Source organism: Poecilia formosa, unplaced genomic scaffold (assembly GCF_000485575.1).
Source record: "Poecilia formosa unplaced genomic scaffold, Poecilia_formosa-5.1.2 Scaffold6, whole genome shotgun sequence".
Taxonomy (NCBI): Eukaryota; Metazoa; Chordata; class Actinopteri; order Cyprinodontiformes; family Poeciliidae; genus Poecilia; species Poecilia formosa.
This window is the reverse complement of record NW_006799945.1, coordinates 5,369,756-5,383,841: the sequence shown is the minus strand read 5'-3', so window position 1 is coordinate 5,383,841 and position 14,086 is coordinate 5,369,756. Positions and strand designations below refer to the sequence as shown.

The 14,086-nt window shown below is 39.0% G+C and overlaps 1 protein-coding gene across 6 annotated transcripts in view; it reads right to left on the bottom strand.

The window, feature by feature from the left end:
- rgs3a (regulator of G protein signaling 3a) overlaps window positions 1-14,086 on the bottom strand; it is a 142,029-nt gene that overhangs the window by 90,150 nt on the left and 37,793 nt on the right. For 4 of the 6 annotated variants that reach the window (XM_007569450.2, XM_016680430.1, XM_007569467.2 and 1 more), the window contains 4 exons: window positions 12,447-12,514; window positions 2,177-2,258; window positions 1,031-1,136; window positions 258-690 (listed from right to left, as the gene is read on the bottom strand). In XM_007569450.2, the coding sequence (XP_007569512.1) occupies window positions 258-690; window positions 1,031-1,136; window positions 2,177-2,258; window positions 12,447-12,514 (689 nt within the window). Of the gene's footprint in view, window positions 1-257; window positions 691-1,030; window positions 1,137-2,176; window positions 2,259-5,260; window positions 5,975-12,446; window positions 12,515-12,763; window positions 12,829-14,086 lie in introns of those variants that run through there. The other 2 variants (XM_016680436.1, XM_007569462.2) reach the window with 2 other exon arrangements.

Here is a 14,086-nt window from a genome sequence, read left to right as displayed (position 1 = left end):
TTATACTGTATTATTAACATCCATCTAAGAAAATGATCTATATGTGCAACATGAAATGTGCTGAAAACATGCATAAATCACCGAAACAGCATTAATCCACAGGACACGGACACACTGAACAGACAATCAATCTATCTATCAGCGCCAGGGATGTAAGGTAAGGAAACGTATCTAGGTTGTGCCACCAAATGACCATAATGAGGATGAGGAGGACGAAGAAGATGATAAAGATGCAGCCCTCCACCAGTCTGTGGTACCTGGCTTCCAGGGTTGATGGGTGCCAGGATGATGTAATTGTCCCCATTGGATGCCTTCACCCTGGTTCCCTTTAATGTGGCGGTTGGAGGATGATGGAGGAGACGGGGTTTACCATCCAGCTCCTCGGCCGATCCCATGTGGGCTCCCCACGCCAGCGTCCCTCTGCTCCCACCGACACCGTTTCCAGTTTCGGAGCCGTTCACCAGCAGCCTGCGGGCTGCAGTAGGGCGGTGGTGCGCTGGGAGAGGCGGCACCGCTGGCGGAGCTTTGCTTGGGCCGACATCTGGCGCGCGCCTGCGGGTGGGCGGGGACGGAGCATCGTAATTTGAGGTTGAGGGTTTGTAAGAGGGCCGGTGGATGAGGCCCTCAAAACTGGGTTTAGCTGAGGGTCCGGTGCGCCACACCACCACTGTAATTTCATTGGCACTGTTTCTACAACAGACAAGGAAAAAAATACAGGAAATCATATCCATCTTTGATTAAAAAGTTGCTTAAATGGAGACAGAGAAGTAAAGAAGGAAATTAAAAAACACAAAACAAAAGTTTATTTTGGCTTGAAATGAGTCCACTCAATAAGCAATGACAGCCACCAGCTACTTATTATGGTCTCCAAGTTAAACTGGTCAAAAACTTGTATTGCATCACATTTATTTCAGTTTGTTAAGAGTAAATGTAAAGGAAAGACTTCCAAACTAGTGTTGGTAGAAGCATTGGATATGGATCTAAAAATGCACAGTAAATAAAATACCTAAAACCTTTATGTTCTGGTTACCTTATTGCGTGGGCCAAGTCCACACACTTCCACTGTTCCACTGGCTGACCATTTAGCTGCAGGAGTGTGTCCAGCTGCTGCAGACCAGCCTGGTCCGCTGGACCCCCTGTAAGAGGGAAAGGAGAGATGAAATCATGAAATACTGATACTACATGAGTCTGTGTCTCTTTTACTATTATACTTTCTCTGATAGAGAAGGAATTATGGATTGCTTAGACACAATGTTTATGTTTTGAATGTGTTCATAAAAAGTTATCTCCTGTTGCTTGCCTGTCATATTAAGGAATATAGTCTGATAGTTGCATAACAGGGAGGCTTCTGATTAAATCCAACACAGTGCAAACAGAATAATATTTTAATATTAGATATCTATGCGACAGTAAATTCTGGCTTCACAGGATGACCTAAACCGTCAACACATCTGGCTAGTTTTCTCAGGACCCTCCTGTCCTATCAAACATTAACAAGCTACAATTAAACCCCAATTTATTCACATGACATGTAGATATAATAAAATTAAATTTTAACTCAAGACATAAGGAAAATGGTATCTTTCAAAATATAATAAAACAATGTGAAAGGAGGATGAATTTGGAAAAGAAAAACAAATATCTGTTTATATTTACATTTAAAAAAAAAGTCTTTATTAGCATTACAGAAAAATATCAAAAATGTTTATTTTTACTTATGATGAGCTCCACATCTTTAAGAAAGTTTTGCCGTCACCCTAATCTTTGCTCCCTTCAAGGATTCTTGATTATATTCAAGTGAGGACCTCTGGCTGTGCCGCTCTAAAAGGTTTATGCTACAAACAGTCAGGAGAAATGTGTATAAAGTCAAGAGACCACTTTCAACCCTATTTCTGCCTCCACAGTATAATGATACACCAATCTGAGGTTAGTGTGAAACGAGGAACTTTCATCCTAACACATATGTCATAGTTCATCTCACAAACAATGAAAAAAAAAAAAAAAAATCTGAGAAAAAAAAAATCTGATTTTCAATATTTGGCTTAATCAATAAAATATAACTATTCTGAAAATTGACAGAAGCAACAAAAAATTTTGGAAAACAAACATTTTATAGACTGGACTGGAGATTGACTGGTGTCTTTTAGAAACGCTGACATGAGCACACAAAACTTGCCTGGATCAACAGCCTGCACCCTCACAGGGGAATCTGAGCAGATGGTGAATCCATATCCATCCTTCCCTCGAAGGATGGTCACCTGCAAAACACACACAAACACAAAGACACACACAAACTTAGTCATTTTGTGGTACGGTGATTGACTCTCCTTCCCACCCTCATTGCTCAAGGATTCAAAAAAAAAAAAAAAAAAAAAATCAGCTTCCTTCCTGCAGGACGATTAAGTAGATTTGTTTTCTGCTACTACTTCCTATTAAAACTGTCCTGGCAGCAGATTCCTAGTGAACATAATTAGCTGAGTGCGAAAGAAAAACAGTTCCAGAGTAGAAAGAAAATCGCTCTTTATCCAACAGTTGGGAAGGAAAGAAAAACAAAATGGTTGTTGCAATGTAGTTTTTATTAATATTGTGAACTTGCTGTCTAAAAAATAATTAAAAAAAAAATAAATAAAAGTTTATTCTGGGAAATTCCAGGCGTTACAAATATTTAAAGAAACTGTATAATTGTATTTATATTAACACAGCCAAATTGTTCTTTCTTAATGTAAAGAGCGAATATAGATCATAATTTTTCTGCAGATGCTGCTCCAATTAAGGTAATTAATCTGCTAGAAAAGCAATATAACTTGGAGTGCAGCAGAACAATTTTCTACTGCCTAATGAGGTTGTCTGAGTTCTTATAGTCACTTCTAAATCCCTTACTTGTTTGAAAATTATTACATTTTTCTAAAATGTGTGCCTCAACAGCTTTAAACTAACTTTGAAAGATAGAAAGCAGGTCCTACTGACAGATGAGGATGTAGTGGCATAATTAAACCAATCTCAATGTTCTTTAAAAATACAAATAATCCCCCCCCACCTACTCAAAGTCTGACATTTATTGTATCCAGAGATACAAAACGACAGCTCGGATGACTCTAAGCCATTATCTCCCTTTCCCTTGCATTGTCAAACAGCTCATATATGTCTCAGCCAAAGTAAACACAATTCCATCCAAAACATTTCACTTTCCATCCGATGAAAGCCATGGACATGAAACTCGCACAGACATCACTTTTTTTTTTTTTTTGCTCTCTTTTTCTATAGTAAGCTTGCTCAATCTGCCTATGAGCTGGACGCAGCGGCTTGGAGAAATTTGGTGATTATTCTGAAGCCCAAAGCTCATGATGACCCTAAAATGTCGGGTAAAATTGTAGGTTTTCATAGCCCACTGATTTTATGTGCCCTGAATACTGGTTCTTTTGACATCTTGCAGCAAGCTTCAGTCTGCTGAATAAGGCTCTGTTTTAGACCGTCGCTACACTTAACCAGTTTGAAAAAGCAATTATAGGACTACAGATACAATCGGATGACTCATTTGGGTGCAATAAAAATTTACTTCTGGTCATCACCTGTTATCGTGTACACACTCGGTCACCAGTGTGTGTTTAATTTGTCGTTTTAGTCCTGGACTTTGAGATCCCTGAACAGCTGAGATCACCATAGACTAATCAAAGCCTTGCCATAAGAACAACCATTTCTTGAGTACTTAGTAAAGACAAAACATCTCAGTGCAATCTTTCTCATTTAAGGAAGAAAAGAATGGCTGATACTGGTACACGACTGACTGGCTCAGATAAATAAAAATGTAACAATTCTGTGCGTTTCACAAATGGGTATAAGAAGAGAATACTAGAACTTAATTCAAGGTGGGGAAAAAATGAAATAATGAATCTTCTTCCTAAAAGCCATAAAAAATACCATCGTAATTCTTTGAAACTTCACATCTTTTGACTTCACTTTGTTTTATTGTATTGTAATTTATGGCAAGTCCTCAAATGCCATCTTTTCTAGCCAATTTTGGATTTTACTTGTTCTGTTAATTGTTCCATTGCCAACATTTTTTCATGCAACAATTTAAATTCACAAATATCTGGCAAAAAGAAATGTTACAGGTTCTTGGTAAAAGTAGTAGTCCTGAATCCAACTGAAAACGACAGTGATAAGATCATATCTGCTTATGCATCAAAGCATACAACTCAATTTTTATCCGAGTTTTCCTGAACTCAAAACAAAGTGCATCAAAGAATAGGTTGCTTTTTTTAAAAAAAAAAAAGCAAGAGCTAAAAGTATTAATGAGAATGAATAAACAAAACAAGTTATGATTAAACTTAAAATTTGACCTGCTGATTAAAACTGTTTGAGTGAAAACTGGCTGGTGAGTTTATTGGTATTTAACTAGTATTTGGTTGGAAAAAAAAAATAGCAAGATTAATTGGGCGTTTTAAAATCCAGCTATATTTATTCACTGTTTATCAAATTAGGATGTGATAAAAAGAAAAAAGTCCCTCTGCATACGTCTGTTTTTTTTTCTTTTTTGACTATGTCCCTTTGACTCTCACGCCACAATGCCAAGCCTTGATTTTTGGACCCGACTGTATGTAGGGAGGAGCAGGTCAGTCTCCAGTCTCCATCCGATGACTGCAGGACATGTCTTATCTACTTTCCAGCAGTGCAGGAAAGGGTAAACATTAACTGCTGACAGTTTAACACAGACTAAATGAAATTTACCAGGCATGTCATGATATCTGCACATGATTAGACAATGTTATCTGGCTAGATATTTTCAGTTGCTACATTTAACGACATGTTCTGCTGTATTTCTGTCATGTGATCTCAACCTTATTCTCAAGCTGCAAACAGCATTTTAGATTGGGAACAATTAACTCGTCTCTTCGTGTTTTTTCCCCTCGGGTTTTTATTCCTTGCAGCTTTTAATAATTTGTGTCCTTTCGCTAACGTGTCCATTTCTGGGTTTTTTTTTTTTTCCTCCATCAGATCTTTCTCTGACAATGTGAGAGGATAAATAATTTAAAAACAGAGAGCTTGTGCACCTATTTTAAAAGAAATACATCCGGAGATCCCCTGCATTTACTTGTGGAAAGACCATAAAAAGTGCATTTGACTCTTCAGCAATAAAAAAAGATGTGCTAGTGTTTAAAGTGGTGTGACACAGATTGATACCAAACAGCTAATGCATCTTTTAACAACAACCTCGCTCCATTCTTTCACTACCTCTTCCTGTTATTTATTTTTTACACACCTGAGGCAGCCTGCATCCGATGCAAAGGTGACACAGCCCGTGGATAGTGTGCATTACACCACCGCCTCCTCTCCCTCCACCATCTCCACCATTTAGGTCAGCAGTCAAGACGCACACACTACGACGGTGGCTTTCCACCTGGTTTCCCCCTCTGCAGCCGGAGTATCGCCACAGCTTTCTTTGAGCGGCAGAGTTTGTTCTCCTGTGGCTGGTTTCTGAAGGCTGAGTGGACTTCAGCGTGTTGTGTATCATCATGATAGTTTCCAAAAGGTGGATATGGTGACCTTAATGTTGGACTTCCCAGTTGTCAGTTCAGTTAAGGTGGCTCAAAAGGAAATCCTCAACCACTCGTGAATCTTCTCTGCATTAACTTTGGGTAAACTGACTCTCAATCCAGTTTTTTTTTTTTCTTTTTAACCACTGACCTCCAGTTGCACCGTCTTCCTTTCAAGCACATCAATCCACATTCACGTATGCAAGCTTTCCATCACTTTCTTCACCACCGCAGCTTCCAAATGTCTCGCTTACTGTCCGTCAACTTTGGTAAAATCTCCAACTCTCGAGTTCTTTCTCTCCGTCCAACTTACATTTGTCTTGTCCGCCCCGCGCCCAGAGTGTCCAGAACAACAGTAGCAGCAGAAGCTACTGAGATCAGCTGTGTGAGTGTGTGTAGTGGCGTCACACAGGCGAGACTGGCGCTGGCTCAGCCTGCTGAGGCCACACTGTAGCTCCTGGCAGGGGTGCTCATGGGAACTCTTCAACAGTAGAAGAATAGGAGGAAGTGCCTCCCACCTCAACAACACCCCCCCCCACCAAAAAACACACACATACACACCGACACGCATGCACTTATGCATACCTCGCCATCCTACAGGCCGAGCGGCTTTGTGTGTCTGCCTCCGATAAGGCCAGTTTGCTTCCTGAGTCCTCACTACGAGGTTGCGAGAGGTGCTACAGTTCTAACGTAGGTGGCATGGCAGAGACACATTCACACAAAAAAGTAGCAATAAAAAGCTTATTAAAAAAGGAGCATCACAGTCGTGTCAATCCCCAAATACTGGGGTTATTATTGCAAAAAGTTTCAAATTGCTCACAACATTTTGTGTCTAAGATTTTAATGGCCTTGTTTCCCCAACAAAAACACAATGACACCAGATTTGCTCAGGGACATACTTTACTCTCACACACACACTTCACACCTCATCATACTCTTTCCAGCATCGTTCCCACACTCCCCAGTCTACGTCCAGACCTTGTGGTTGTTTGTTATGCTTTCAACTTCCATATTTCCTCTGCTTTTCCTTTCAGCTGTTCCCGCTCACCTCGAACCGCTACGTACGGAAATTCACAGGCCTGCGAACTCTTAAAAAGTCCCCCGCCTCCGCCTCCCTCTTCTTCTAGTTATCCAAACATAACTTTTTTTTTAAAAATCCGTACAGACTTTTGCAAATAATAAACACATTAAAAGGAGAGCAGGGGAAAAGGCCTCTTTAATTACCAATACTGCAGTGGCCTGTCTCACCCTTAGCAGCCCCATTATTTCCCAGCGAGCCTCTTTCTCCTTTAATTGCTTGGATGCCTGGCTCGTGGGATGAAACATGGACAGAGAAGTGACAGAGGAGCAATGCTGCACTTGTCTCTACAACGTTAATAAAGTGGCAGAAAACACCATTGTTTTAGGGTCTCTTTATGCCAGTGGTAATGGTAGCCTGTGCCTGTTTGCCTTTTCAAAGGGCGAGGGGTTAGCCATCAAGCTCACAAAAACACTTTCTCTCTCTTTCACACTGCGCTGTTCACCTCTAAATGGGCAGAAGGACGGATTAGAGGGAGAGAAGAAAACACGTCTCGGGCAGAGGACTGAAAGAAGAGTTTTGAAAAGCTTGTCGAGGAGCCAGGCGAGGCCAATCTGGTTTTCAGCAGTGTGGGATCTCTGTCTTACTTTGTGTCTCCCCATCTCACTCTTTCTGACCTGAATAAACAGCTATCAAAGGAGGACGTCTCTTCCAAGCCAGTGAACACACACGATGGGTAGAAGGCGAAGTTCAGACTCACAGCTCGCCGCAGTTGGAATTTGAACAGCAATAGATTGATTACACAGTCATAATTACGCAACACAAGTTTCAGCGCTATAGGTAGAATGTTTTACTTTTATTTGAAAGGCAGAATTAAAATAAACTTCTTGGACCGGAGCAATTCCTCGAATTCAACCCTAAAACTACTTCAAATACCCTTCAAAGGTAATTTAGCTTTGTTACTCAAATCAAAATAAAAACTGAAATCTAGCTATAAATAAATAAGAATGGATTGTTTTATTGTGCAAACCTACTTGTAGGAGAAAAATGTAAGTTGTGAATTAAGAAACAGTTTAATAGAAAACAATGCAAACTATTTTCCATCTATAAACACCAATCAACATGATGTACTTTGTGCTTTGGCACACCTTTTGGAGCTTAATAAGTTTTTTAAAGTTAGGGGAGGGTGGTTATGATGAACTGTGAAACTCCTTCACCGAACTGTAAAAGTCGGCATAGTCCATAAAAAGCCCGACTGGTGCATATTCAATATCAGAGACTAATCCAAGCACGATTTTAACAGTAAAAGCTTCATTTTTCTCATTTTCATTTTAGATGTTAGTAACTGACAGGAGCATTACATCACATAAACTATATGTCATGATTAAGATTAAGATTTCTAAACAGGCCAAGTTCATAATTTCATAATTTCAACAATAAATTTAACATTCCAGACTAATTATGCTATGACAAAAAAGGACAAATAAATTATATATATATCAGTTAAAAGTACATTACTTTTAAGTGATATACTAATATATTAAATAGCATACAAAGAGCTGTTTAAATCTGAGCTGAATTTGTGAGCAGACTTATTGAGAGGCCACCACTGCCATCTGTCTCCAGAGCAGATCTCAAACTGATTAGGATGAACTGTAACTGATTTATGCATACAGTGATGGTAATGAAAGACTCATCCTTACATCTGAATTTTTACTCTCTCTCCGAACATGCGTGTGCTGCTTTCAGCTTCTATTACAATCCTTTCATATCAAATGAAGGAGAAAAATAAAAATAAAAAAAACACAGAGCTGTAAGACCCAGCAGGCCCAAATACTGAAAAAGAACACATTTTTACAAAGTTAAAAATAAAAAAAACTTTCTGTTCTCTTCCTGTACCCTTCACCATTCCTCTTCATCTTTTCCCTAATGGACAGACTTGTCAAGTCCATTTCCACAGGGACTGTTAAGGAGCTAATGCTGGTTGACAAGCAAAGTGATGCTGGGGAACAACATACCCAAGGGGGAACTATTGCTAACAATTAGAAAAACATGCAACTTCCTGTCCATTACATGAGGAAGCTGCTATTTTCTCCTTTGCTTGTACATTTATTTCAATGCTTATATGGGAAATAAAGTGGATGAGCAGCGTGTCAGGGTTACGGGGTTTTCTAGATGGAGACATCATTCCAACATTACTTTTGAACGGCACAAATTCTAGAGGTCACAACAAATAAATGAACACTGCAGCTTAAATAAAATGCAGATCTGCAAAGCGGTTCATGTGCAAGGCCAACAAACACTGAAAAATGTCTGAGCTAGTAAGTAGCGGGCAGCAGATGGTACCATGGAGCTCTTTGTCTTGTCAGGGTTATGACCATGGGGTGACAGAGACAGAAATGACATGGAACAGAGAGAGGGAGAGAAAAGAGGACAACGAGGTGAAGGAGAGCACTGCACAGTGAGAGAGGAAAACATTCAGTGGTCTGGAAAGAAACAAGAATAAGGCAACAAAAAACTTGAAGTGAAAAGAGGAGAAAGACTGAAAGGTTTTCCATTCGCCCCTAATTTAGTCTGTGAATGTGCTCTCCCCTGTCTGATTTAAATCTCCCCTGAGAATGTGCTTAATCATATGTTACTCAGACTCAGCCGGATAGTGGGAGAAGGCGGGAGGTTACAGAGAAAGGAAGCGACCATTCACAAATACAAATGTGAGAATTTCCGTGTGAGAATTGAGTGCGTTTCCACCTAAGTTACCGACAACATCCACAGTGGTCTCCAACCTGAGTATTCCAGTATCTGGCATTTTTGTAGACAATTTCCTGGTTTGGTTCAAATGTGGTTAATTACCATGCCTCTAGAAGACTTCATTAGAAGCTGAACTGTGTAAAATCACATGACTGAAAATAATTTTGACTTTGCAATTTACGCCTTGAAATTGGGCCTCCGTCTATTTAAAGGGACAGTGTTACTTAAAATCAACTTTTTGAGCTTTAAATCATGTTCTAATATTATCCCCTTATAATAAACATACCTGAAGTTGCCTTGATTCTTTCATGGGCATTTGAGAAATCCTTTGATCTCCCATGGCAACTATTTATCTGTGCAAAACGCCTGGGTGGACCGAGCACCACCTTCTAGGCACAGCTACTCCTCGGACTTGCAGTTTCCAAGCTTCAGAGATTCTACCTCACAGAGCACCTCTCCCCTACAACTCCCTCACTCAGCACCTTCAGACTAGCCAGCAGCAATTAGCAAACACTTGGTGGAACTGCGCCTCTGCTGAGCTCATTTTACAGAAGTCACGGGATAAGCATGCTCTGTGAGGCGGATGCTTGATTCGGTGACCGCAGCTCCGGGAAGGAGCCGCATGGAAAAGGTGGTGCTTGGTGAGAGAAAGCATTTAGGCCCCTGAAAGGTTGCCAGTGGAGATTAAAGGATTTCTCAGACATGCATGAAAGAATCAAGGCAACACTCCAGGTATGGTTTTGATGAGAGAATAACATTATAGCATGATGTAAAGCTAAAAAAAAACAACAAAAAAAAACATTTATTTTACCTAATACTCCCTTTAATAAATTCATTAATGCTCTAGTGATCTGAAATGAAAACAGCTGAAATGGATGAGAACCACTTAATTTGAATCACAATGCTTTTATAAAGTTGTCAATTGACTGCAGTAGTAAATTTTGAAGTAAGTCTTACTTTTACTTGTCCCAAAATATTTACATGCACATCCCATCGTGTTCATGCTGTTTTCTAGGATATAACAAAGAGGGATAAGAAATAAAATCTCAACAGTAATTAGGTATAAGTGGAACCGATGTATTGCATCACACAGTGGTCCCAATTTATGCTAAAATAATGTATAAAACAAATCAAAACCATCCAGAAACATCTGCAATGTAACATCCGACTGTGGTGATCCCAGCACTTGGTCAGGTTGCAAAATCTAACTAAATGTTCAGTCTGGAGCCATGTTTTTACAACTTTAATATAATTTAAACAATATTAAGTTTGTTCCAAAATTGGTACCAGCACCAGCTCAGTTTGCAGTGAACCTTTGTTTATATATCCAGCTGAAGTAACACCAGCAAATGATTAATATTTGACTCTTGACTGTATCAGAGAATAAGTTGTTAATTCAACCATTTTTCTGAAGAAGGTTGCTTCAAAACATTCTTTAAGGTTTGAATTATTCTCTCCAAACGGTACTTGTCGAAGTGACACAATCCTCCCTGACAAGGCTAATGGGAGAAGTCAACTGGTCTTATGACGGACTGACCGTTCACAGGGGTGCTTAGTCAGAGTTAAAGTACGGGTCACGAAACCACAGCAACAAACATAACATAGGGTACAGCTGTCTCTATGACCCACTTTTTCTTTTTTTAACCAAACCAAGGTGAAAGGGTCCCCCAGCATCTTTTATTAAGCAGCTGGTAAAGCTGAACTGTCTGTGCTATTTTCTGACTTTCTGCTTCAAGTTTATGGTCAGGCATTATAGAAATAGTTGTAGTTGCATCCAGAAAGTATTACCTTTACGCACCTGAATTATGAGATACCAAAAAAAACAACAAAAAAAACAAATGATAAATGTAAAATCCCATGGCTCTGACTTGACTCACAAATTATGAAAAAAAAAACACAATTTCTTTACTTTTTCTTTTAAGATCTGAGCATGAAAGCTTTACTTTTGCGATTTTTTAGCCAACTTCATGTTGCCAGGTCCTGTGTGTGTGTGTGTGTGTGTGTATATATATATATATATATATATATATATATATATATAGAGAGAGAGAGAGAGAGAGAGACTGATTAATTGATTGATTGATTTTTATTATTTTATTCTACAGGCTTGAATGATCTTGTGAAATTGAACTCATATATCCAATAAATGTGGTTATTCTCAATTATTTAATAATTTAAAAAGAGGCAGATTTGCTTTCTATGTATTCAAAATGAAATAATCATTTGGAAGTTTCTTTCTGTTTTTATTCCAGCTATTCTTTTCTACTAAACATGATTTTATCCATTCAGCTGACACAAACAGAAGTTAAAAACACTTTTTCAAAGCACAATATGAATAACTGTGCCCATAAATGTAGAAAACCTCTTTTTTTCACTATGCACTAAGGTCTGTGCACATACATTTCTTTTCATGATATTGTAAGTATTCCTTTGCTTTAATAGCTCATTTGATTTGAGCTGTCTCTATTGTCTGTCTACTATTCACTAAATTAATGCAGAGCATCACCTATGGCACTGATGTGCAGTCTGTAATTATCTCATGCCTTGAAATATTTTAAACATAAAATATAAAGAGAGTGCATAAAAAAACTAATCAAGAGATAGTAACTTCTATCTGACTGCACTATTACAATTTTCTGCTCCACATGCAAGCAGGCATTTTTGACAAACCTCGTCTCGAAAAGGAATACTTCATCCTCTATTCACTGCTGAAAGCTCAGATACGTAATTTAATTAGTTGCTACGGCTGCAAAGAACGTGCAACGTGGAATTTGTGCAGTAACTATCTTACTGAAGGCATGCTTCTGTGTGATGACTTTGTTTGGAACAATGCTAAGTCACGGGTCAACTATTTTGTTTTAAATAGGCCTATCCATTCATGTGCACACACATAATTGTACAATAAATAAAATAGACAAAGCACTAACTCAATAATCCAAAATGAAAAAGTTAAAAAGTTAAACATCTCTGAAGAGAAATATTGTAGTTTCAGGAAAAACACAGCAACAGCGCTATTAATTATACTCATGCACATTTGACGATTCATATTGAGAACGTTCACATGCAGCCACACAGAGAGGAGAATCGCTGAATCTGGATACACACAAGGACATAAAATAAAAAGAAAAATGCTAAGTAGCACTTACTGTTAAGCATTGCATATTCTCAGGCTGATCAGTCTCAGGGGCAGCACCATGGCTTGACAGCACAGCCTCTGAAATGTAGACAAAAGAATCACGGGCTGAGACAGTACCTTTAGAGCACATTTCCCCTTGTTCCAATGTAAAACAGCTTCCAGGAAAATTTTATCCTCAAACAATTGCGAGCGTCCATAAAAGTGACTAGAGAGATAAGAGCTCAGAGTTATTCCTTCAGCTGCTGGAAGCAGCATCCATGAGGCTGCTGCTCAAACTTTACGTGTAAAATTAAGAAAAACAAAAAGCAAAAACAAACACACACACACCAGGCCAGCTGCATGAAAGAAAATTGCGTAAAGATGTGAGAATTCAGCAACTTGCCAAAGGGAGGAATGGGAGTGAGAACAAGTGGGAGGGAGGGAAGAAGCGAGGGAGGGGTAAAGAAGAGAAAAGGAACTCCTCTCTCACTCTATTATCCGTCTGACACAGAGCTCCTGTGAAGTTGCTGTGGTTACAGGGACTCACGCCTCAGTGTCCTTCTAACTATTGCTCAGAAAGGCACCATTCAGTGTTGGGCCACAATACAGATCTGCCCGTCTTGCTTTTTTAATTTATTTCAATCTTCTGTTTCCATCTGTGTATCTCGCTCACCTTTTCTTTGGAGGATCCACCTTCCCTCGGTCTCTCCCGCCTCTCAGACACCAATCCATCTTTTATCTCTCTACAGCAACCACAATCTCTCCGTTTGAAACGTCTGACCTGGTGTCGTCTCTACAGTTCCTTCAAACTGTTATCTCAATCTTCCCTCAAGCTGTGAAACACTTCAAATTATGTCGACTCGGTTCAAATAATTCCTGACAGGGTGCCGATCAGTTAAGCCTGTGAATCTGTGTCGTAAACATGTCTGTTTAAGCAAGTGCTATATTTTGCCTTTGACGAAAGTTTCCTTGATAAACTACACCTCTCACAAGATATGCAATTTACAAACTGCTTTAGCTTTTGACAGCCTTATTGAACACACAGCCACAACATATCAATTATTGTCAGCAGAGGCTACTTATTGTGGCAAAAAGAAAATGATTAAGTAAAATACAGCTTTTAACCAATGATCTCAGTTGAGTTTTTAACCAACGCTTTTCTAGCTTCCTATATTAGCTAGCTGTGCTGCAGTGGTAAATTGAGCTTGCAGGCAAAAAGAAACAGGTGGGAATTTGGATTGAGCCGAGTGTTTTTTATTTACGTACTCCTCCACAAATAAAAAGAAATATTAATTCATTATGAAGAAATGTAATGTCCTTTACTTCTAAATGTTTAAAATTTGTTGGAATAAGTGTCTACATTTCTCATCCACCACCAGCATAAATGTATCCTACTTCCTGCGAAAATAAAAAGTAGAAAATGTTTTAACTTTCAGAGACATCCTGGGTTAGCAGACTATGCCTCCTGTCAATTGGGAGGAAAGATAACAACCAAACATGGTGTTATAGGAGATGCTGTTTGTTTCCTGTTTCCTTCCTTCAGCCAAATTTAGTTTTCTACAAGTATCAGAATTATCTACTGAAATGAAACAGGTTATTTTTACACCCATGCTTTCTTCCCCCATTAGATCATCTGTGCTTTAAACAGGATCTTAAGTCTTATTTTGTTTA